The 26,510-nt window shown below is 37.7% G+C and overlaps 1 protein-coding gene across 9 annotated transcripts in view; it reads right to left on the reverse strand.

Moving 5' to 3' along the window:
* Positions 1 to 26,510, reverse strand: part of SYNRG (synergin gamma) — an 81,573-nt gene that overhangs the window by 25,129 nt on the left and 29,934 nt on the right. For 5 of the 9 annotated variants that reach the window (XM_019636693.1, XM_019636695.1, XM_019636692.1 and 2 more), the window contains exons 7-13: positions 22,350 to 22,427; positions 20,196 to 20,392; positions 18,467 to 18,715; positions 16,118 to 16,251; positions 9,573 to 9,691; positions 9,321 to 9,383; positions 3,720 to 4,664 (exon numbers count right to left, since the gene is read on the reverse strand). In XM_019636693.1, the coding sequence (XP_019492238.1) occupies positions 3,720 to 4,664; positions 9,321 to 9,383; positions 9,573 to 9,691; positions 16,118 to 16,251; positions 18,467 to 18,715; positions 20,196 to 20,392; positions 22,350 to 22,427 (1,785 nt within the window). Of the gene's footprint in view, positions 1 to 3,719; positions 4,665 to 9,320; positions 9,384 to 9,572; positions 9,692 to 16,117; positions 16,252 to 18,466; positions 18,716 to 20,195; positions 20,393 to 22,349; positions 22,428 to 23,327; positions 23,562 to 24,754; positions 24,965 to 26,510 lie in introns of all 9 variants that reach the window. The other 4 variants (XM_019636689.1, XM_019636688.1, XM_019636690.1 and 1 more) reach the window with 3 other exon arrangements.

Below are 26,510 nucleotides of genomic sequence, written 5' to 3' on the forward strand. Positions count from 1 at the left end.
TGGAGAACATGATATTTTGAATGGCAGACCCAGCGTTTCTTAAGTTAATCTAAACCCCAATTTGCAACTCTTCTTTTTCAAATGGCGTATTTCAGATACTATACGTGATCTTTCAGGAATCCTATTTAAAATTCTCACCCTCAATAGTTTAATTTCCTTTCTGCCTCAAATTTTAAAAAAGAACAAAGAATTAAAGCCTCAAATTATAACAAAAAATTTTAAACCATGGAAACAACCCTTTTCTCCAAGGTTTTTATTGGTCTTGAGTTTCTGATCTGAAAACAATACTATTCCCAAGGTTTTTTGCTATTATTATACTCTAAAATGGAAAAAAATATATCTTCTAAACTTGGCCTACTCTGTTGCTAACTTTTGGGCGTCTTCCTAGAATTGTTTTCTTAAAAATGAAAATATTTAAAACTTACTTTGAGACATCCTCTAAAGTCATTTATTTTAAGAACCTGCGTTATGGACTACATAAAAAACAACTGAGAGTGGCTTCATAATCCATTTTGAAGTTGGAAAGATAACGCAGCTCTACAGTTAGAGGAAGGAGGACCCAATTTTAAACTCATCATCAGTTTCAGTCCTGAAGACTTCCTGGCATTAACACTGAACACTTTCTATTACAGAGACTATCAATTTAAATTCGGTTTGCATTTACTGTGCTCAGAAGTCCACCTCAATGCCATTTGATAATTTAAATTTACAGGTATGTAGTTGTTAAGAGATGTGTCCCTCGCTCCCTAACACTCAGCTCTTAGGTCTGCCCCCTTGCCTTCCTTCTCTCCTCACAGTGTAACTCCTAGTGGAGACAGGCGCCGTGATGTTTACTAAGCAATACAACCTATTCAGTTTCTTCACTAGAAGAAAGGAGTACATTTTTCTCTCTAATATGTAAAACAGTGTCAAGTTTACTTTTAAAAAATGTCTCAAGTTATATTTGAATCCAGTGCCATGTTAAAAACTTTTATCAATGGAACTATAAGGAAGGAGAAAGGCATGTGAGGAAACAAAACAAACAACAGGGAAAAACCCTCTAAATCCAGGAGATGTTACTGCTTTAAACTTGATATGGAACAGGTATTTCTTTGGTCTAACCCTGAAAAAAGTACAAATTACACACATCCCCACACTTTCAAAATGTGCCAAAGAAGTATTTATTAACATAGGACTTACAGATCACAAAAGAGTCGTACAGAAGAGCTTGAAAAGAAGTCACCAGAAGAAGCATGCAGATCAGTATTTGCAGAGGAATATATCAAAGCAAGTTCGAAAAGGCACATTCACACAGAAAATGTCTAAATTCAAAAAAGGACATCAGAAAAGCAGCCCAAAATAAATAAAAAAATAAGGCGCTGATTAAAATACAAAGATTTTCAATGTCAAAGAAGAGCTACTTTACAGGTAGGTAGGTAGGTAGGTAGGTAGCTACAGAAGTCTTGCTAACCCTTTGAGTGTTACAAATGAGGGTAAGCTCTTGCTGCCAACAGAACCAGATAATCTTAATGACTGCACATGAAAGTGCTTCAGTGCCAGGCAGATTAAATTTAGTGGGGGAACAAAAAGCAGCTTCATTGAAATTATATGCAGCAAGGGCCCAAAGGGTTAAATGTAATAATATGCAGAGAAATCAGGCAACGTTATTAGTATTATCTACCTTCCATACAAAGAATTATAGTAAGAGTTAAAAGAGACAGTATCCCCTTCAGAGTTAAGTTAGGGTTTCTAAATAGGATTAAGGTCCAGAGATAGCAGTCTACTGGGTTTTCTTCTCTCTTCATCTGCCCACTTCTAATTTCTCCTTTAACCCTCAGACTAAGAGAGGAAGAGATACTGTGGTCAACATGAGGATAAAGTAAACCCAAATTGCCTGGAAGAAGTAAGTCCCTGCCATTCACCCTCTACAATACATTTACACAGCAGTTTTGCGCAACAACGGTGTACAGCTCATTCATTGATCAGACATCAACCCCTTTTAACAACCGCTCTAAAGGGATACTGCTCCTTTCCGACAGGAGGTTTACAGATCAAAAGGAGGAAACAATCTGCTTTTAAGAATATCCTCAAACTGAAGAGACTTGGCTTGAACATTACAAGGTTCCAAGCTGGGAATGTTCCAAACACACATAAAGGAACATGGGCACAGATGATTATTTTAACAGGTCCATCAGAACAAACTCAGTCAAAAAACCAACCTCCCCTCCCCAAATATAAAGAGGGGGGGAAGACATCTCAAACGCAGATTAGACTCATCTCATAAAGACATTTAGCTTGGCACTGTGAAAGAATATAGATTACTTTCAGAAAAATAGCTTCTAATTAATAATTTCAGAGTCCAAAAGGCTAGTTTACTTGTTATGAGACTTTTAAATAAAAATCAAACATTGCTGTTCAGAAAATGGAGCACTTTGCAACCAACTGCACAAGCAGCTCATACAAAAAAGAGAAACAAAATCACTCTATCAAACAAACAGCAGCCGGAAAAAAAAAAAAAGAAAAAAGAAAAGGAAAACATCTGAGAAAAAGTACAAAAAAGGAAGTAGACCTAGAAGGAGCTCTGCAGACAGCCCCCTGCACTTGGAAAAGGCCGTAGCAAGTAGTAACATCATGTCTTGGATAACTCGCTCCTGGCTCAGCACCCTGTTTAAGGATCCCTCCAACATTTCAATAGCCAAAGGATGCATGCAGTTCTGTTTTCTGACTTACCAATTTGATATATCCAAAGTCATAATACTTATAATTTCTGCCTGAATCTGTAAACTTGGAAGTGTGTTATATGTCCCTCTCTAGTTAAAAAACAACAAACCCTTCGTATGCATAATAAATTTTCTAGAATACAGTAATACTGAGATATTTCTCATTATGAAAGGCCACAAAATAGGTATCTTTCTATATACATATCAAATAACAAAACAAAATAAAAACTAGGACACTTGGGAATCTAGTTTTTACGACAAGAAGTTAAACTAGAGAAAAAACGGCTATGTGTAAATCCATACAGAATTTTACGAGGGCTCCCATATAAGATGCTCTCAAGTATGAGAAAATGAGTAATTACCCTATTCTACCATCTATAGATTTGTTACAATTTAATACTTCCAGTAATAAGAGTTAACACTGAAAACCGCACCTGAATCCACTAACAACTCAATGCCCTCCTTCTTGCCAGACACCCATATACAAGCTCTGTCCCTCCTCTTCTCTTGTAGGGACATGGCAAACTAAACTACAGCTGGCTAGACATTTTTACTTTCTTGACTTAACAAGAGTCAGTGTCTATAAACCAAACAGAATAATGTATCGGCAGCTGCCAAATATACCCAAGAGCAGAAAAAAGGAGAGGGAAACACTGACCTCACTCAAAGAAATAGAGGAACATTACTGACACTGCAAAAGTCTTTATACAATTTCTGGCAATGTGGGTGGGGTTCATTTAGCAGTGGATTTTTATGTGCCTCTAACACCAAGCTGGTGTTAGATTTCAAAAAGTAAAAATATTTTAGCTATCCAGTCTAAGTTCCTTAGTTCGTGGTACCCATATATCCAAGTAGCCACAGAATCCAATTTAACACTGCTTGAAGGGCAACAAAGAGGTTACTTATTAGAAATTCATAAAGGTTAAGAGCCAGGGCCTTACTCTTCCGTAAATCAACACCCAAAGAATCATCTCTGACATCCGTGTCACCGTCACCAGAGCAATCTCACCAATTCCTCACCTGCAGCAGGCGGATGCTGGCCACTAACTGTCGGTAAATCCAAAGAGCTATCAGACATGACATGCTTAAGATCTCCTCCTACATCTGCCAGTTTCATGTCAAACTGAACAGAGAGCGCATCTTCAGAGTCCTCCTTGCCAACGCTGCTGCCACCAATGGAGGGGAGATCCAAGGACTTCACCGAAGCCGAGTCTTCTTTGGTGTGTCTGAAAGCCACTTTCTCTCCCAGCGATTTGTCCAAGTTCATGGAAGAGAACTTATTGGAGTGGAAGTCGGCAAAATCATCATCACTTTTTCCTGCAGGGGTGCTATCTTTCAGGTCTTCAGCACCTAGTCCAGATCCTTCCAGGGAAAGCTGTTTGAAGACATCATATTTGGTAGATGCTGCAGCTGGGTTCTGGCCACCCTTCACTGTGCTGCTCAGGCTGCTGGGGAGAGGAACAGGACTAGCTTCCTCCTTAAGGGCATCGTATTTGTCATCTGCCTTTTGCTCAGATGAAACAGAGCTATTACTGAAAGCCATAAAGTCTGCGAAGTCATCCTGCTCCCCAACAGACGCTGGACTAGAATACTCCCCAAAAAGGTTGAAATCTCCAAAATCATCAGCCACACTAGAAGACTTAGTTGACGCCAGCGCTGTTGTCACTGATGCAGGTCCTGCTAACTGTGGTCGTGCAGAAACAGATTTGGGTGCACGAAACGCTGCTGAAAAAGACACTGGTTTCTCACTGCTGCAATTAACTGAGGAAAACATGTCCAAGTCTGCTAAGTTCAGAGGATTTTTTACTTGTGTTTGTTGTTTCTGTTGTATAGCTCCTGAGGGGAAGGCTGCTGGAAAAGTTTTGTCTTTTGTTGGTGGCTCTAGTGGTGATATACTATCGGCAGTTTTAAAATCGGTGAAACCATCATCAGTTCCTGCAGATCTAAATTCTGCAAAGTTTTCTCCTAAAAGAAAAAGCACAACTAAGTAAATAAGAATGCTGAGCTGAAAACCACATGATGCACAGCACATTAAATGACAAATGTACTTTCATATAGACTTGCCCCTCACTGGCTTGACATAATTTAACCACAGTTTTAACCCTACTAAACACCCCTTTAGAAACCACTTATTTGTTTCTACATTGAAGGCTAGTGACATGGAAAAAAATAAAAATCCAACTGAGAGCACCTCATTTTCATTTACTCCTTTAATGTGATGTGTCTCCTGGTGCCAGATCCTTCAGTTTGCCAAAATCACGCTCTCAGGACTTTTTCTCACTATGGCTAGCCAGCCAAGCATCCAATAGAATAAAAAATAGGTGCTAGAGGTTACTGAAGAGAGGCATATTAAAATAGTGGCCCTTTAAAGAAAATATGTGCTACATGGTGATCAAGCAGGAAGAATATATCACAGGTATCAATGAAGTACATGAGAAGTCCTGCACCTAATATTTAGGACGTACACCACCTCGCTCAACTAGGCATGTTAAGCATATCATTAGATACCAGGTGGTCTTGCTCAAGCATGTGTAGGCATTAATTTGAAGACAACTCTGATGAAAATTTTTGAAAAGGTATCTACTTATTTACAAAGTATTCTGACCAAGGGCACATTTTAAAGCAGCTTCTTTCTATACTCTTGAACAAATAAGCTGAATGTCACAGAAAAACGATCTGTGAGTACTTGGGTTTTTCTTGAAATCATCCATCTCACTCTACCAATGAGTGCTTATTCTTATTTATTAAAATTCATAGGGATTTGAATAAATACAAACTCTATTATTAAAATTAAAAATATCAACTCTATTATTCAAAGGATGTGATTTAAACTTTAGCTTATATTGTACTACTCTTAGTATGAGGTTACTGAAAGTTTTTTAATTAAGTTTTTAGAGGAAATAGGTACTGTCTTTTTCACAAGTAATTGAATAGACTCAGTTAAGACACTGATAAAAATCTGGAGCCATGATTCTTATTAGGTTTTCTATTCTTTACTATCATAGTAATGTTATCATTCAAAGTTATGAGTCTAGGATGCAGATAATGTTTTCTAATGGTGTCTGAAGGTCTTCCATTAAATCCACTAGGTTATACTAGGTAATGAAAACCAGAGATAAACCAAATATAAATATAGCTATACCAATATCATTTATTATTTAAAAATATGAGTGCCATATCTGGAGAGCTTTAAATTAAATTACAAGCTTTAATTTATTCATCTACTTTTGAAATTCAATTTTTCCCTAAAAATGAGATATAGAAGCATATGAACTATAAAAATGTACTTAAAACCAAAATTCACTTCTTAAAATTGTCATTAAAACAATACGTTTTAAATATATTGTGCACATAACATGATATATACATTGATATATCATATGAAATAAGCAAACAAAACAATGGAAGCTGATTTTTCTTTCTAATCTGAGATACTTAACCCATTTACCAGCATAATTCATCAACACAGAGAAATCTATTTAATATTATTAGGGAAATTTTAGAAGAAGAGGAAAGCATTCAGAATTCCTGTATTTTATGTTTGTAAGACATACCATCAATAAAACTAAAGTCAATTTCACAAATTGACAGGAGAAGCAGATATAAAACTTAAAAAAATCACCTTGGTACTTTAGGCAAGTATATCACTGATAATATTTGTATTATTTCTGTAAATGAAAAAATAATAAGCAGCCAATTTTCTCACAGCCTAAATTTTTGGTGTGCTGCTTTGAAATATCTGTGAAATTGACAAGTTTTGCTTTGTTATTTTTTGAAAGAAATCACCACAGCAAACTAAACTTACTGATGAATTGTTAACGTTTCCATTAGAAATGTAAGCTGGGTGAAAGAGTTAAAAAGAAATAAAAATGGGTGGGTTTACAAGTTCAAAAACAAAGAGAATTTTTGGGTAAATTAGTTGCAGTCATTTGAAGCTTGCATATCTGAAGGTATTGAGCATATTACTTCATGGGGAGCTGTTCAGTTAACTTCTGAATCCTCATAAGTTTCCCTAATTGCCACATTTTAGGCCCTAAAAATATTTCAAAAGAGATCTTTTTTTTTTTGCTAAAAGTTCAATAAAGAAGTGTCACTTCCCTACATTTTCTTCATTGACTTTAATTAATGGTTTAAATTGTAGGGGTGGAAAAAAGGAAAATTTTTTTTTTTTTGCTAAAGCCTTTTCTTTCTTTATAAAATTAAATGTATTGGGGTAACAATGGTTAGTAAAATTACATAGATTTCAAGTGTACAATTGTATAATACATCAGCTGTGTATCACAGTGTGTGCTCATCACCCAGAGTCAGTTCTTCCATCACCATATATTTGACCCCCTTCCTCCACCCCCTCCTCAGCTGGTAACACTAAACTATTGTCTGTGTCTATGAGGTTTTGTTTTTTTGTTTGTTTGTCTTGCTCCTTTGTTGTTTTCAGTTTTATATCCCACATATCAGTGAAGTCATATGGTTCTCGACTTTTTCTGACTTATTTCACTTAGCATAATAATCTCAGATCCAACCATGTTGTCGCAAATGGCACTATTTCATCTTTTCTTATAGCAGAGTAGTAATTCCATTGTGTGTATATATATATATATAGAGAGAGAACATCTTTATCCAATCATCTGTCAAAGGGTACTTTGGTTGTTTCCACATCTTGGCACCGTAAATAATGCTGCAATGAACACTGGGATACATATATCTTTATAAATGTTTTCAGATTTTTGGGGGTAGATACCCAGGAGAGGGATTGCTGGGTCATATGGTAGCTCTACGGTTAATTTTTTTGAGGAACCTGCATACTGTTTTCCATAGTGGCTGTACCAATTTACATTCCCACCAGCAGTGTATAAGAGTTCCTTTTTCTCCGCAGCCTCTCTAACACTTGTTATTATCTGTCTTGTTGATGATAGCCATTTCTAACAGGTGTGAGGTGATATCTCATTGTGCTTTTGATTTGCATTTCCCTAATACCTAATGAAGTTGAGCATTTTTTCATTTATCTGTTGGCAGTTTGAATGTCTTCTTGGGAGAAGTGTCTGTTCAGGTTCTCTGCCCATTTAATTGAATTGTTTGTTTTTTTTGTTGTTGAAAAAAGGAAATATTATTAACCTCTGTCAAGAAACCCACAGCTCTGAACATAATACTATAAGATTCTTCATAAATTCTAAGATACTAACATACTTTGATGAAGTCAAGCAAGTGCATTTTTAATGCAAGTAGAATAAAATATATTCTCCTAAAATGAACAAAGTTGGCATCTCTACTTGCAAGGCCTTACAGTTAAAGATAGGAATGAAAGCAAGCAAACAAAAATGACAACAACAATCTGGGATTCTGTTACTAAAGTACTGTAAAAGCAGGACTAAGGTGCTGCTTACATTTTGGTTGCACCACTTTCTTTCCCAGGAATAACATACATATTGTATGATCCTCAATACCATACCACACAAAGAACCTTGATATTACACCATGCTCTTTATTCCAAGCTTGCCTTGGCCCAAGAATTGAGGAAAGCATTGCTAGGAGTAAATGACAAATTAACAAGCCAAAAGTTCCTCTAGGGTTTATCTTTGTAATCCTACTACCTAATACAGGTACAGAGAAAGAAATAGTTATTACGTCCTAAAGGCTTGAATGAAACACAAGGAAACATTTCTAGAATCTAAGAACCGTAAGGGACTGAGTATTTTTAGAAGAGGTGAGTTTCCCTTTTTACAGATATTTAAGCAGTACACTCTCTTTCACACGTACGTTGCCTTTCCTATATTCTCCTCCCACCCCCCACCCCCCGCCCCACTCCCAATGCCATCCCTTGGGCAGAAGGGTGAGAACAAATGATTGTTGAAAGATGTTCCAAATTTGAGCATTCAGTACACAAAGGTCGAATGTGTTACTGTTCCCAGGAAGAAATCCTCATTAGAGTACACAAATTGCACAGCATGCGCAGTTAAGCTTTGAAGGACATAATTTGGCCTATGGATCACCTAAACCCTTACACATCAGGTTTATAGTAGCATTTAACCACAAACATAACTTTCAGTCTTTACATATATGGCTCTCAAATTAATTCTATATTCCTTTTCACTCTATTTAAGCCCTTCTATCGGAGACGGGAACCACATATGCACATAAACCCCTCTCACTTCATCTTACCAAATTACAACCAATTTTGAAAATCTTGAAAAACAAAAGACTGCTTGCTGCCTTTTGTACGCTCCACAGATTGCTGTACTGCCAACAGTTCAAGTCAAGTCGTGTTGAACATTAAAATAACTGGAAATAGTCACAGCCCTCCACTTGATACAGGAGTCTAACTTGGCTTGAAGGCTGCTGGTGAAAGGGAACACACCATCTTCAGAGAAAATTGCATCGATTTGGGGTTTGCCCTACATTTCAGGAAATAATTTCCAGTAACTGAACCACATTTTGCTTCCTTCTAATTGCCACACACACACACACACACACACACACACACACACACACACACACACGAAAAAAGGCAAAAAAACCCACATAATAAAACAAAGGCATGTTCCGGAGCATCACTGAAAAAGCCATCAGAGATCTCTTCTACTAGAAATTGAAATAATTTATCCATTTAAGGAATCAAAACCTTACCTGAAGATTTACTTTCTGCTGTCTGTTCAAGTTCTCTGAAAGCACGATATTTATCACCAGGCTCTATGATGAAAAGACAGAAGCTCAAGTAAGGTTAGGGACCCTGAGGTCACAACTCAAGAAAGTAGGGCAGACTGGGATAGCCAGACACACTCAGCATATGGTATAAGCATTTTACACATTTACCATAAAAGGCCACCACTAAAAACGAAGATTTACATATACAGGTTTATGACTTTATGAACTGCTTACCTCCAAATGGAACCGTGTTTTCAGAGGACTTGTCAGCTGCAATTCCTTTAAACACAGCATATTTATCCACTGAAGCTGATGCTTTAGATCCAGGAAGTGGCATCAACAAAGTCGGGGCACTGAAAGGGAAAAAACAAGTATTTCTTAATGACTAGAACACTGAATCCTTCCCTTATCATCAAATAGAAGTAAAATTAAAATGGCATACAGGTACCTGATTAAAACCCAGGGTTCCTTGCTTTAAAAGTTAGAAACTAGCCGTGTGTGTGCATGTGCATGTGTTTTACCACAAATGACTAAAAATATCCTTTTTCTTAAAAAAATATATTGAAACAACAACCAACCAATAATTCTTTTCTTGATTAAAGAGGTGTTATACCCATGCTGACCATCTAATAATCTCTTTAAGCCATAAAAACAATTGGAATGGCATTGGAAATAGATTATTATAGAATGATGACCTCCTACAATTTTAACTTAAGGTCTACAAAACTGCAAAAGTGAACTGCTTCAAACAGGTATACCCAATATTTTCAAGTAAATTATGTTAACCTTAATAGAAATTATTCTCTAAAATGCGGTCAGAATGCAGTGGTGGAATAGTTAAGATAAAAATTTATTTATGAAATGTTGTTCAAGTCAAGATGTAAATTGTTCGTCTTTTGATCACATTGCATTGCTTACTGGCAGAAGCTCACACATCTGATAAGCAGTGGTGGAGTTAATACAATTTGCATTTTTACAAGGTTCCAGAAGCTATCTTTGTAGCAAAACAATAATCACTTCAAAATTAGATAAAGATACTTCTTCCTGTGGACATATTTCTCCCTGGATGGAAATATAGTGTAATGAGTAGTATCTGTGTGGGTAATTCTTGGGCAGCTTAAACACATACTATAAAAGCATTGCTTATTTTTTCCCTCTTATCAGACCCTGGCAGCTCCCAGGAAGAACAGTCTTTACATATGAATGATTGCATTCCAAAACTGGTTTGTGTCATTCAATACTACACACACACAGACACACACACACACAGAGACACACAGTTATATAAATGGATTTCTATTGAGTTCTTTGCCCTGGAGCAAAAATCTTCCCACAGTCATTTAAATCTTCTTATCAGAGGCCTCCAAGCAAGGTAAGAAACCCAGTTCTTGTAAATGCATGCTAACAGGGGTCCTCAGTGCTATCAGATACTGTAATTTCACATCACTGCCAAACAGCAGCCACATATCTGATCTTGACAAATAGGTCATCACGTATACATTACAGGCAGATTTTTAAAAGTTCTGTAAGTAATTAACAGAATGTTACATAGGAATAAAGGTAATCAATGTCTTAGGAAAATAACACAAAGTTGGAACCACCTATTTGTTTTTCATGACCCACCAACTTTAGCTATGATCTTTTAAGGCCCATTGGTAAAATCTCCTACTAAATGAGACATTTAATTGAATTTTACTAATTTTAAAATTATTTTCAGAATTGGAGGGAAAAAAATAGGGGATCTTCAAAATAATAAGGTACTGCTGACTGAAGTCAACAAAATAAAATTCCATTCAAAAAAGCTATAACTGAGATGGTAATTTTATGCATATTACAAATGAATAATTCATCCCAGTTCTTTCTTTAAAGTTATTAAAAAAAAAACACAACACAAACAGTAATCACCATGAAAGCGTTTATGCCAGTTAAACAGTTATCTGTCTAAACATGAAAACAGTTATTTGTACTCTTTAATACTAATGAAAAATACTCAGTGAGAGAGGCATATTATCTTAAAATTTAAAAACCTACATTGTACTGAAAGATAAGACTGTAAAGAATTTGGCCACCAAAATAAGTTCTTTTGCTTTTGTTCTACTGAATCCATTTATGTTTTACAATCACTCATGTAGCTGTGGTAGATGGTTTTACTTAGTTGCTCACCGTGCTAAATACACCCATTTAAAAAGCAAAATAAGGGCCGGCTGAATGGCGTGATGGGTGGGAGCTGGCTTGGGACGCCAGAGGGCCCCGGTTCAGATCCCACATATGAGGGCCAGTGACACTGCCCTCTACAGCTAAGATGCTGAACAACAGCTTACCCAGGAGCTGGGCTGCTGTGAGTCGCCAGGGACGGCGTAGGCTGCAGCCCCTGTGGCAGTGGGTTGCCATGGGCTACCGTATGTAGCCAGCAGCCAGTGTGAGCGGCCAGCAGCTGCAGTGAGCGGCCGTCCAGAGGCCAGCGACTAATCTGCCTCGCCCCGGAAGAGCACAATGATGGTGCCAACTTGGGCCAGTGAAGCAACGTCCTCCACAACTAGACTGAAGAACAAAACAACAGCAACTTGTCTGTTCCCCTTCCCCCAATTCTCCAGCACTGTTCCCATCCCCCCAACTCCCCAATTAAAAAAAAATCTTTAAAAAAAAAAAGCAAAATAAAACCAACCAACTCAAAACCCCAACACCCTAATTCTTTTTTAACTATTCAATCAGTTGTGCCCCACGCCTGTCTTGTTTATTATTCTAGGCTCCCCAGTGCCTGATACACACTAAGTATTTTCTGAATGGATAAATGAATGATATTACTATCTTCCAGGTCCCCTTCTATGCCAGCTCAAGTGCTATTTCTCCTTTGACTTTGACATTGAGTTCAACACTGAGTCCAACCAATTTCTCAGATACACACTTCAGTATCTATAACTCTAAACCCAGAGTACTTCTCATCATCTCACAACAGGATTACCACAGCAGCTGAATTTATCCCACACACAGTAGCAAGAATCACTTTCATCATGCTACTTATTTCTTAAATGTTTTATATTAATAAATCATAAGGCATCCTGCAATTGGTGCCACTCTTAACTGTCTTTTTTTCACAGACTAACAATACTCTCCACTTCAGCCTACTTCTAACACCTTCCTTGCCTTTCCATCCTCTCTGACAAATGCCCATTTTCCGCTTAAAAGTACTGCCCAAAGTGGTCTCACCTAGGCTTAGCTATTCATATGGCAATTTAACAAATATCCTTTTAAAATAAACTCATAATATGGAATATAGATTATCATAAATTAGTGAATTCATTATGTACGCATACACACACATTTAAGGACCAATCCTAAGAGAGCTTTATCAGATAATATAAATACCCAGATAAAACAAAGCTTCTTGAGATTAGGAACTGTGTTTTTTACTTCTGTATTTCTACTACCTATTCCAATGTCTGGCATATAAAAGATGCTAAATGTTTCTGAATGAATAAGTAAACAACAAAAGTGGATTCTTACACATGAGCAAAATGTTTTCATGCAAGGCAAGAATGGAAGTAGTCAAATCAGAACTGGAAAAGAAAAATGTAAAGGATGGCTATATATGAAAATAAACTATTATTTGAAGATAATGTGACACAAAATTGCTAATACCCCACGTACGAGGTATAATCAAACAATACGGTGAATGTTTAAATAAAAAAAAATTTTACAGTGAAAGACACATTGCCATTAACATCCCTCAAAATACTCTCCCTAACTTCAAACACACTAATCCCATCATTCTTGTCACTTTCTGAAGCAGTTCTGGAAGTCCTCTTTCGGAGTGTCTTTAGTTACGCTGTCGTAGCTGCCTCGATGTCCTGAATCATTTTGACTTTGGGGAAGAGCCAGAAGTCGCACGGTGCCAGATCCCATGAATAAGGTGGATGAGGACACACTGTAATGTTTTTATTTGACAGAAATTGCCGTATCAGAAGTGATGTGTGACATGGAGCATTGTCATGATGGAGGATGACTTATGACACACTTTAAAACACATCTTCTCTCAACCGTAACTCACACCCGAATGACTGCACCGAACAAGTTAAAACTTGTCACACAATGGGCCGGCTGTATGGTGCATTGGTTGAGAGTTGGCTTAAGAGTGCCGGCTCTGAGCAGTAGGGCTGCAGTTTGGATCCCACATGAGGGCCAGTGGCGCTGCACCCTCTGAAGCTGAGATGGTGAGCAACAGCTCGACCTGGAGCTGGGCTGCCGTGGGTGGCCGGTGACGGTGTGGGCTGCGGCTGGGCTGCAGTGGGCTGCCGTGAGTCGCCGTGAGCGGCCGTCCAGTGGCCGGTGACCGATTGCCTCACCCAGGAAGAGCGCAATGATAATGCCAACATGGGCCGGTGGGGCGACGTCTTCCACGGCTGGACTGAAGAATGGAATGAGAGTGGCTTGTCTGTTCCCCTCCCCCAATCCCCCAATAAAATCTTAAAACAAAACAAAACAAAAAAAAACTTGTCACACACTGTTACTAAGGTTTGACGTGCTGCTTCCCATTTTGGAAATTCCTTCTTTTCCGTTCATCGGATGGCACTCAGCAGCAGCATTCACCATATTTGCTAATCACAACGGAAAGGCTCTGTGTCACACATCGCTTCTGGTACGGCAATTTCTGTCAAATAAAAACATTACGGTGTGTCCTCATCCAACTTATTCACTGAATCTGGCAACTTCTGGCTCTTCCCCAAAGTCAAAATGACCATGAAAGGTAAAGGTTTTGAATATATTTAGGACATTGAGGCAGTCATGGCAGCACAACTAAAGACACGAAAGAGGACTTCCAGAACTGCTTCAGAAAGTGGCAAGAATGATGGGATAAGTGTGTTCAAAGTAAAGGAGAGTATTTTGAGGGAGATTAATGACAATGTGTCTTTTATGGTAAATTTTTTTAAAATTTAAGCATTCACATTTTTTTATCACACCTCGTATCTCAAGTTTGGGCACCATCTTGAAACTTTCTATGCCCACATTTTATTTTCATCTACTGAGAGAGGATTTTCCCCAGAGGAATGAACCACCAATTTGATAAATTGTTTATGACTTTCATAGTTAATATAATCACCCAACAAACCTTTATTAATTACATATCGTGAACCATATGTAGACCATGTCTACATACATAGACATTAAAGACTGTCTTCAGGTACTTACAGCCTAATGAGAGAAACAGTTAGGTAAGCCAGTAATTATAAATAGGGCACAGATATTCATAAGGCACCTTGACAGTAGAGAGGGAGGGGCCCTTAATTCATCTTGGAGGTGGGAACTGATCAAAAGAGGTTAGTAAAAACTTCCTATATCAAACCAATTTTTGAAATGGAACTAGAATTAACTACAAAAAGAATTTCAGATCGAAGAAAACAGAATGTAAAAAGCCATAAGCTTCAAAGAGCATGGTGAATCTGAAGTCATTTTGGCATGATTGGAGTACAAGCTGTGTGGGAAGAGCAATAGTTTAGAGAGCAGGCAGAAGCAAGATCACACATACAGCCTTTTTCCATGCCAAGCAGAGCTCACAGAGTTGATGGTGGTAAAGGAGAGAAGAGGGAGCCAAAAATAAATAGTTTCTGATCTGGTGTCTCCTTATGGTGACACGATTCACCAAGGAAGAAAACTATGATTTAACAAATTTTTATTTAGCTTTAAGTAGGAAAACAATGAATTTAATTTTATGCAGGTAATTTGAGATGCCTTGGGTCGTTCAGATATGTTCTAGATAACAGTAGAACATATAACCTTTTTTTCAAAGGAAGGGATCTGAGAAAGAAATATTATGTGTCTGTGAGGATACATGTGCTGGTGTAGCAGACTTAGAAGTCCCAATACTTTAAAAGTCACAGCCCTCATATGCTTCTTCTACGTGTCATTTACCTGTGTTTGATATATTCTTAAAATCAGAATAATTCTTTCCCTAATTTGTAATCCTCTATAACTCCTATCCCTCAATTCTTATTACAATGTACACGCAGGAAGTGTTAACAGACATTCAATTGGTTAAGATGGACAAGATGAATGGACTTGCACAGATAGTAACATAAGAGAAATGGAATATGTATCTTGACAAAAACAAGTCCCAAAAATAATAAAAGAAATTCACATTGCTTACTCAAAGTCTGGTATGTTTCACTCTGTGGAAGAAATATCTAAACATTTTTTTTAAATGATGGAAAAGTGTTGAGAACATACTAAATCAGTTACTGTACCTAAAAGTTAAGCTACTACAAAAAACATTATAGATGTTTATGCAACTGTCTATGCAAACAAACAAAACAGAAATATGAAGGCCCAAAAGCCACTGATCTCAAATATAAGACACATGAATAATCATATTTAGATTTCTGAATTATGATTTCTGTGGAAAATCAATAGTACATTATATTGCAAAATATCAAATTATGTGCCCCTGCCTAAAAAGCTTTTCAACAGCTGAAGACCTGGATCTATTACAAGAAAATAAAGTCATCACTGCACAGGTGCACTCGGCTTAATAAATCAGGTTTAGCGCAGGCAGATACAATATTCCCAAGCAGATGTGTACTGGGAGGAAATGGTAGGAGCTGAAATTTAACACGGACAATGGGGAGAGAAGTTTGAAGAGTAAAACTACGAAGAAAGAGGGATTAATGAAGAAAAGCATGCAAGTAAGGAGCCTTAACTCTCTTACTGATACTTAGGCTTCTCATCATGGGTGCCTCTTTCTCAATCATTAAACACAATGTTAACTATATTCAACTCTTTTCTACCTGTTTCCATGCTGGGAATTATTTGTTTTTGAAGAAGCAGGTAACTCTTGGAAATCACTGAATGAGTCATCGAGGGATCCTGACTTAGAAGCATCCTGAAAATCTTGGAAGTCGTCCTCTTCTGGTTTTACCACCTAGGTTTTGAGGACATTTAAATAGAAAGCATCAAATTGATAAAACAGTAAATAACAAATCTCCAACTGTCAACCTCAAACACTACCTTGTAATTCTCTGCATTTAGGTACAAGTGCCAAATTTTAGAAGAACACCTTTTAGATAAAACATCGACTCAAGTGCTTAAGTCAGGAATTCTGTCTTGTATTTTTGGACACTTCCTGTACAAACGGTAAAAAACTGGTTTAAAGAACTATACAGGGGTCGGCCGAGTGGCTCATTGGTTAAGAGAGCGAGCTCTGAGCAACAGGGTTGCCGGTTGGAATCCCAGATGGGCCAGTGAGCTGCACCCAAGCTGAGCTGCCGCTGAGCTGCCAACAGGTGGCAAGATGGCTCAGCTTTTGAGACCATGCGCTCCTAACAAGGTTGCTGGTTAGACTCCCACATGGGATGGTGGGCTATGCCCACCCACAACTAAGATTGAACAAGGCAGCTTGAAGCTGAGCTGCCCCAAGCTGCCAACGGGAAGCCGGATTGCTCAGTGGTTACAGCACACGCTCTTAGCAACAAGGTTTCCAGTTTAACTCCCGCATGGGATGGTGGGCTATGCCCACCTGCAAATAAGATTGAACACGGCACCTTGAGCTGTGTGGCCGAGAGCTGCTGACGGGTGGCAGGAAGGCGTGACTGGACTTGGAGCTGAGCTAGCTGAGCCCTCCACAACTAAGACTGAAGGACAACAAATTGGCTCTTCCCTTTCCCCAATTCCCCAACACTGTTCTCCTTCCCCAATTCCCCAATAATAAAAAAAGAGCTACACAATTTTTAAATAGCTAAATAACAATACTGAGAACCTGCCATCTTTAAAACACACTTTATACATGTTTGCAAATTACAAAAGTGATATAAACTTGTTAGAATCCATCACATACATATAAAGTCAGCAGTGAACACTGACTCCTAATCCCATGCTCTAGAAGTGAGTACTGTTAAAAGCTCATTTGCTTTATAGAAAACTGAGCTTATACTGTTTTGTACTTTATAAATGTAATTATGACTTGGACATCTTTTTGATGTAGTACACATAGGTCTACCTCATTCATTTTAATGATCAAACAGTATGCCACTGTATAAATGAACCAAAATTTATATAACCTTTCTTTTCCTGATAGACAGTTAGCTATTTCTAATTTTTTTTACTCTAGCAAACAATGCTACAACAAATATACTTGTGTATATCTTTGCTATAATTTGAGTTACTATTTCTGTGGGATAAATTCCTAATAGTGTGACTGCTAGGTCAGAAGATACAGACATTTAGAATTTTGATAACTATTGTCAAGCCTGCCTTCCAAAAGGGCTGTACCAATAAACCCTTTTCCCTACATTTTCACTGATATTAATTGTAAAAATTAGTTTTAAAAAATTTTTGCTGGGCCGGCCAAGTGTCACGTTGGTTAGCAGCTGGCTTGGGATGCCAGCTCTGAGCAGCAGGGCCCTGGTTCGGATCCCACATTAGGGCCAGTGATGCTGCGCCCTCTACAGCTAAGTTGGTGAACAACAGCTCAACCTGGAGCTGGGCTGCCGTGAGGCGACGGCATAGACTGCAGTGGAGCTGCAGTGGGCTGCCATAAGCTACCGTGAGTGGCTGGCATCTGGTGTGAGCTGCCAAGAGCCACTGTGAGTGGCCATCCAGGGGCCGGCGACCGATCTGCCTCACCCGGGGAAGAGCGCAATGATATACCAACATGGGTCAGTGAAGCGACGTCCTCCACAACTAGACTGAAGATCAAAAGGGCAGCAACTTGTCTGTTCCCCTTCCCTGATTCCCCAATGCTGTTCCCCTCCCCCAATTCCCCAATAAAAATCTTATAAAAAAAAAATTTGTTTTGGTAATCCGAGAAGTGAAAAATAAACGGACACATTTTAATTTCATGTTCAACAGCTTCCTCAAAAGACACAGCCTAAGAATTTAATTAACTTTATTAGGCTTGATTTTAAAATGTAAGGACTATAAATGTTTATAAATGTTCTAAAATTCAAGTATCTTAAAGCTTGACAAATTGCTTCATGTTTTTTAAATAATGAAAAATTAAATTTTGTATTGCTTTAATACTGTTTAATTTTCACCTCAAGTGTCCATCATAATCCAGTAATCTTCTCTGCATCCTTGGAAAAAAAGTTGCCCAGATTCACTTTCAGGGATTACTTGGAATATGCAGTTTTTCCATTTACCTGATTTGCAGGGTAAGTTGGCATGAAGCCACTGGAAGCCTGGGCTGCAGCTCCCCCCACTGGTCCAACAAGGTTAATGCCCATGACTGGCTGTCCGAGGTTGAGCGGCATGGAGCCTGCAGAGCCTGAAGGGAGCCCAGTTGGCTGACTCACTGGGGTGGGCAAAGTCATAGGAAAGCCACTTAACGTTGGAACAGGAGCTGCTGGGAACTGGCTTAAAGCATCAGGACTCATGGCAGGAATACCCCTCTACACAAAACAGGAGGAAAACGGAAACATTTTAGAGGATTGCCAACCACATATAATCTAAATCTGGCAAAGAGACATCTAAATGTAAAACCTGTAGTCTTGGTATGTTACCACTCTAACTTTTCCCAAATTCATGAATTTGATACAAGAAAATAAGTTACAAGGTTAATGTAAACCTAGAATTTAGCAAAGAAATGGCCAACACATCAATCCTGACACTTTCACCCTCTGACAAGTTTGGCAAATTTACTATAATCAAATCATGGTTATATATATTACAAATGATTTTGTATTATAAGAAAAATTACTACCAGTTAGAGAATACTGCATCTATATCTATTCCTACAAGAGGAATTTTAAATAAGGACTTCAAAGGACGAAGAGTAATTTCACTATTACAAACTTTCAAGTTCAGAAGGGATACAGTTGGCCAGAGGATGTTAATACGTTAAGGTTTTTAAACAAAGGAATATTTTGCTAGTATGTGCTTCATATAAACCATTCATTTTTGAAGTATTGTATCTTGAAAATAACCTAAGTTTGAATGTTCAAGGAATTCCACAAGGTTGTAGTAAAAAAGAATTCATATTCTTTCAAGTTATATCAAAAAGTTATCTGAGGGCTGGCTGAAGCGTTGGTTAAGAGTTGGCTTGGGACGCCAGCTCTCAGCAGCAGGGCCCCAGTTCGGATCCCACCTGAGGGACAGTGACGCTGCGCCCTCTACAGCTAAGATGATGAACAACAGCTCAACCTGCAGCTGGGCTTCTGTGATTCTCCGGCAATGATGTAGGCTGCAGCCCCTGCTGCAGTGGGCTGCTGTGAGCTACCGTGAGTGGCTGGCAGCCAGCGTGAGCAGCTGGCAGCCAGCGTGAGCTGCCGTGAGCCGCCGTCCAATGGACGGCGAGTAGACTGCCTCACCCAGGAAGAGCACAATGATAATACCAACATGGGCCAGTGAAACGATATCCTCCACAACCAGACTGAAGAACAAAAGGACAGCAACTTGTCTGTTCCCCCTCCCTGATTCCCCAACGCTGTTCTCCTCCCCCAATTCCCCAATAAAATCTTTAAAACAAAAAATTTATTTGATCTAATTTAAGAAACAATGTTGGGCTGTTGGATGGCTCAGTTGCTTAGAGCGCATGCTCTTAATAACAAGGTTGCCAGTTTGACTCCTTCATGGGATGGTGGGCTGCTTCATCCTGCAACTATTGGGTTGTTGGAAAAGTCATGACGCATTTTTGCAATGAAAAACATAGAAAAAAATACGTCATGACTTTTCCGACGACCCAATAAATTGAAAGCAGCGACTGGACTTGGAGCTGAGCTTGCGCCCACCACAGCTAAGATTGAAGGACAACAACTTGACTTGGAGCTAATGGGTTCTGGAAAAACACAATGTTCCCCTTCCCCAATTCCCCAACACTGTTCCCTTCCCCAATTAAAAAAAAAAAAGAAATAAAAAGGATACAATGTCTACCTGTGTTACGGCTATCATGGCGAGAACGGTATAAAGTTCTTCTTTAGTAAGTTTGCCAGGTGTAGTTCGATTAGCTAAGGCCCATATCTGTCCAAGAGTTTCCCTGGGAAGTCCAGATGACATCAGAATGGGATAAAGTTTAGCAGTATCTATTCCAGTTGGAGTCATTGTGGTTTCTAAGATTTTCTTGTAGGCATCTATGAAAGGCAAGACCAGATTACAAATGTAAACATATTACAACTGATTGATCTTTTTTGTTGTCACTGTGCTTGTACAAAAATAATCTTAAATTGCCTTAATAAAACTAAAGCCATATCAGGATTTGAACTGCTGTAAACATACTCAAGTGGAACTATCCAGCAGACAATTAGGGTGTGGAACTTAGAAGAGAGGTTGGAGCTTGGCCCTAAAGATGAAGATTTGGTACTAAAGGTAAAAGAAAGTCATCTTTTTTTTTTTTTTTAGAAGGTAGCAATCATCGTTGCCTTTTTTGAGAAAGTCTTCTAATTCAGTAGATGATAGTAACAAAAATGAGATGGAGATGGTATAAGCAGATGCTTTGGACTTTGAAAGAGAAGTTGTAGAGTAATGATGGTGGGAATAGTTTGAAAACAGCAGTTGGAAGCAAGAATTACACCAATACCACCTTTTTCCTATCCCAATAAATTAGAAGCTTTAAGAGAAAACATCATTGAGAAAGACACAGTTTCAGTTAAGGTGAGGAAGCAGAAAAAAAGGGACTGCTGGAGAGTTTTTCACAATAAAATGGGGTTTCCAAAGGAAAAAGTGAGAAAGGCTGTGACAGCTAGGGTTGCCATATAAAATACAGGATGCCTATATTGCATGGGGCATACTTATACTAAACATTTTTTTGCTCTTTATCTGAAATTCAAATTTAACTGGGTGTTCTTATGCTTATTTGCTAAATCTGGCAACCTTAGTTTGAGAAGTTTAGGGGGCTGAAAGTGGTTAGGGCTAAGGTAGACAGAGAAAAATGTTTAAAACAAAAATTTTACATCTATGATTTAAATATGGATTGCAGGTTAATAGCCTGTCCATGATAACACATATTTTGACTAGGAAATTATGTGTGCATGTATTTTGGAAGGAGAAGAAAGAAAGAAATGCAAGCTGGCAGAACATGGATATAACTCCAAAATATACCAAGATCCACATTCTGTTTCTTTGCCTTGAAGACAGAGAGGAAGAAGAAAGGGTGCAAACTGTCTAATGGGCAGTTGGAAGAAAACTTATTGTGTTTATGTACAACTGAAGTCCCATACTGGTTTGGGAAGTTAGCCTTTCAATTTGTGATTATGTGATTATGATGTGAAAGAGACATTACTGGTTTCTTCCAAAAAGAAGTTCAGCTACAGGAATCTTGCATGAGTTTTATTTAATCAAGTGTAGAACAACTTTAATCTATAACCAATCCAGAAGATCTGATGCAAGTTACCTTTAGTTTATAAGGGGCTGGCAAAGTAGAGCAAACTGAATAAGTTACAATTTATTAAGACTGATTAACATATGCTGCTGTAATAGTCATTATTTTGTGCACATCAACCATGGCTTAAATACTTTTTCCTTGTGTCAACTAAGCACTACCAAAATGTGCACCTTAGTGATATTTTTTGGCTCAGAAGTAATTCTTAAAGGAAAAAGTAAACATCATCTTCCAGTGTAGAAAAAGATGCCATTTGGTCTTTTACTTCATATACTATCACATGACAAAAAAGTCATGAGAATATTTTTAAAAATATAAGCCAATCACCAAGAGTTCAGAAAATTGCATTAAACTGTTCGTACTATGCTTGATAAGTTATTAATCACCTACAAAATCAATATTTGATAATGTCTTTTAAAGCATGATAAATCTAAGAAAAGCTTTTAGAAATGAAAGTAATATGATGGTCAATAAAACATTAAAGCAAAACATTTCTCCAACATTTATATAGTTAGTTCATGTAGGAGGCAGCCTTAAGAAACACTCGATCTATTTAATTTTCTGTACTCTTTCAAAAAACAATAAACAAGAAAAAAGTCACCATTCCTTCTGCATATTTTGTAATCACAACAGTAACTAGTCAAAACTACATTTACAACATTTAAAGCAAAATATCCAGATGGGAATCCTGGACAAAGAAGCTCTTTTACCTGGAACCAAACTCTCATTGTAAATCCAAGGAGGCATTCTGGGTTGAACAGGATCCTGTGAAGGAAATACTCCCACACCTAGAAGATAAGGAACATTATCTAATGTATATCATGGTCCTTGTAGAAGATCAGGAAATCACACTGAGTCGTGGGTTTTTATAAAAAGAGCACTGGCTAAAGACACTAAAAAAAAAGTCACCAATACAACTAAAATATCTGGTTTCTAAACAATTCATACATTAACTATGTTCTAAAGAGTAAACTTAAAAAAAACCCTGCGATGTACCAAATCAATGTTCTGAATTGTACCAGGCTTGCACCATTTTCACATGTACTACAAATTAAAGAAAAAACATGATGGTGGTTTACAAATTATATATGTAAAAAAATGTAGTTGCCTAAGCTTTACTTGCAGCTTTTAATCATGTTTCTTTAGAAAGCCTGGTATTTTTTACTTGAATATGACACTGCTGCCTTAGATGTATGGGACTTTTGTCTTTGTCCAGTAAAACATCCTCCTAAAGTTTACCTCATAGGCTGCCACATTCTAATTCATCTCTGCAAACTGAGTTTAGAAAAATTTGACCTTTTAGGCAGCAATGTGTATGATTTATTTCAGAGAAGCAAAACTATATGCTCATTGGTGACTTTTCCAGTTACATTTTAACTTCTCAACCTTTATGGAAGAACACAAAATGCAAGAGGGAAAAAAAGAAGTTTTATAAAAATAAATTTCAAGAATTATTCTGATTAAAAAAAGCTATCAAAAAATTTATTAAAAAGAGTAACAGTGTATTGAAGGAATTCAGAGCAAAATTGTAGGGGTTAATTGGAGAAAGAAATGCATGAAATATATTTTAAGCAAAATTTCAATTAGCAAAATCAAGCAGCATTCATTTTAAGATTAATGCTTAAGGTGTTAGCATTTGAGCAACATTCGGTTAAATGAACTTTTGGCTGAATATTTCATGAGCTCACCACTCTCTTCAATGGGCAGGATTTGGTCTGAAGTCTTTTCTGCCTCTGCAGTAGTGGTACCACTTACACGTCCATCTACAGCACCCCTGTTATTGGCTGTTAACCTGGGATGGTTCTTACTGGAACCTGGGCCTTGGGCTTTGCGCCCAACTTCAGAAGCATTTAATTTAATTTGTTTCTGCCCAGATGTACTTATATCACAAGATACTAGGAGCTTCTCCTCCAAGGAAGGGCCTAAACAAACGGTATGAAGGGATTATTTGTATATAATGGCAAATTTCTATTTTTTTCAAGCATCCATTTCCACCCCCAGATTCTTCTTGTTGCCTCTCACTTTGAAAGGCTTTTCTTTTTTCTTTTCTTTCTTTTTTTTTTAAGCTGAGCCATCCTGCCACCTGTTGGCAGCTCAGCAGCAGCTCAGCTCGGGCCAGGCTGGGCCAGGCCGGGCATTGAACCGCTGTTGCTCAGAGCTCACTCTTTTGAGCGAGCTCTTAACCAACTGAGCAACTTGGCCAGCCCTTCCACCCCCAGATTCCAAAGGGAAGACCCTGACACATATAATGTGAATTCTGAAATAATTCAATCACTACACCTTTGTATAGGACTTGAGAGACTTAAGAGATTTTAGAGAACTTAAACATCATTATCTACTTTGATTTTCAAGAATTCCATGAGACAGTAGGAAGAATGGTATAGTGGAGGAGTATCACCTTAGAAATCTGGCGACTCACACAAGATACAGACATTTCCACTAACTACTGGGAAGACCCTTGGCCAGTAACACTTTCTCTGGGCCTGTTTCTACATCTGTCAACTGAGAAAGCTTGGATTAAGTAGAAGTCAGCTAAGACCCCTCTCAGCAGTATTCTAAGTCTCAAGACATAGTGTGTAACTATTCCCCACCCCCATTATTTCACAAGTGATAAAACAGAAGTACACAAATGTTTAAAGATTTGTCCGAGGGCAAACTGAGAGTAAATGAAGAACCTGAATTAGAGAGCACTTTCTAAAGCAGCTTTCCCTGGCTCATTACTCTTAAGAAACTGATATTGGTGATTTTCCCAAACAAGAGTAATCTCCTGAAAAAAGCAGTTTGTTTTTAAGTTCTAAGGTGGTTTAAACAGCTCCTAATCGAGAAGCAAAAGTTTTAAATCACTTTTCTGAAAAGTGAGGCCCCCGCCCAGAATTTAAAAATCTAGATTCTCATCTTGAATTTTAATAGTAATCATATATTACAGTACGCTTCTTTGCCAAAATCCTTGTATTATTCTACTTATATAAGAGAAATAAATGATCCTAGATTATCTTACTTCCATTAACATTCTAGGAGTCACCTGTTCTATGTACACTGTATGAGGCTGAAGCAGTAGAGAAATAAGGAATTTGCCCGGGGACACCATGTAAGGCAAAAGACACTGGAATCTGACCTGGAGGGAGAGGCTGTGCTCCAGCCTTCTGTGTATGCAACTGGCCAAGTGGGGTGGTGGGATGGAAAGACTGAAAAGGCTGGGAAGTGGAAGAAGGCCCACATGGGGGAACTTCAACAGGCCCCTGCATAAAGTCACTGAATTCTTCTTCATCAAGAAAGGCAGGTGATGGGGAGACAGTTTTAGTAGAATGAGATGTTGTGGGATAATCTGCAAAATGGAAAATGGTAATGAAACACACAGAAATGAAAATCAACAGGGAGAAAAGAAATTCTGATGCAGTAAAATTCTAAAAAGAATGTACTGAAACATGAATAGTGAAGGTGAACAAGAAATACCATGTAACAATAGTCAAATGGAATTATACAGTGAATGCAAAACACTTTGATGTCTAGTTACACATGATTTTTTTTTTGTCTTTTAAAAAAGAGGTTTTATAGCTATTTTGCATTTGGTTCAAAAACAGAAAACTACAAAACTCAAAATTTGTTTCCATCTTTTATTAATTTAATACTATTTTTTTCCCTGAGACCATTAATAATATACATCAAAGTGGTGATTACCTTTGCGACTCAAGTGATCTGTATATCTGGATAATATTCCCTCAAATCAATCTACATCAGAAATAAGAAAACCTACCAAATGCTCCTGAAGACGTTTTGGACAGATATATGCTCTGATGATTAAACTTCATTATGCCAACATATACTTGTTACTTTTGATATATCATGCCTAATCCATACGCTTTGCATAGTTCACATTTCAGTAATCACATGAGCAATGACAATTACAAAAGAGGCAGCAAAGATTAAACACATTACCAAGGTGATGTTTTCTTGTGAAAAGCATCAAAACTGGGACACTATGAAGTGCTAAGTCAAACAACTCAACAATCAATTTAAGAAAGTAAACCTTGACTGAAGACTATGTTTAAAAAGGCATATATAAACATCACTGTGGCTTTTTACTGTTAAATGTGAGATTCATTCACTTATGTAATAAACCTTCTCTACCGGGACTACATTTAATATGAGGCTCATTAAAAATACCAATATCATCACATTTTTAATTACTTTGAATTGCTTTAATATTAACTGAAGTCTAACATCACAAGGGGCAGTCTTTTTCAAAAGACTCTAATCTGAAAAATGGGAACACTACATGCTTCTTTTTTACATTTCTCTTTCAGATCTGTGAAATAAAGCCTGGAAGCACTGAAAGTTCTATGAAAGATGCAAAATGAGTAAGCAAAATTATTGCCTTAATTTTGTTTAAAAAAGAAAAAAATCCATGCCACAATAAATTCCAACCCTCCCAATAATGATTACTGAGTGTGGGTTTCAATTCTCCACTTGGGTTCTCAGACCAGTACTGGTAGAAAACAGCAGCAATGGAAAACTTTTAAATGGACCATATTTATTAGCAATAAGGCTGCAAAGACTAAATGAATGTCTCTTTGTATCTGACTGGAATTATATTAATTGTATGCAGTATGTATTTTGGCTTATAAACTCTTGCAGCTTTCTATATGATTAATAGGTATAAAAATTATATGATCAATAATTTGTATACTCAATATTTTAAGATAAATAGTCTAGGCTGGAAAATTAAAAGGTGCTTTTGGTGGTAAAAAGGCTGGAAGCGCCAAGCACTTTATGCCTAGGTTTAAGACTCTCAACTAGAGAAGCTCTGAAATTTCTTTGGGCTTGCTTCAGAAAAATCTTTTTCTGGCTAAGCATGAAGCAGTTAACTAGAA

This window comes from Hipposideros armiger, unplaced genomic scaffold (genome assembly GCF_001890085.2).
Source record: "Hipposideros armiger isolate ML-2016 unplaced genomic scaffold, ASM189008v1 scaffold_29, whole genome shotgun sequence".
Taxonomy (NCBI): Eukaryota; Metazoa; Chordata; class Mammalia; order Chiroptera; family Hipposideridae; genus Hipposideros; species Hipposideros armiger.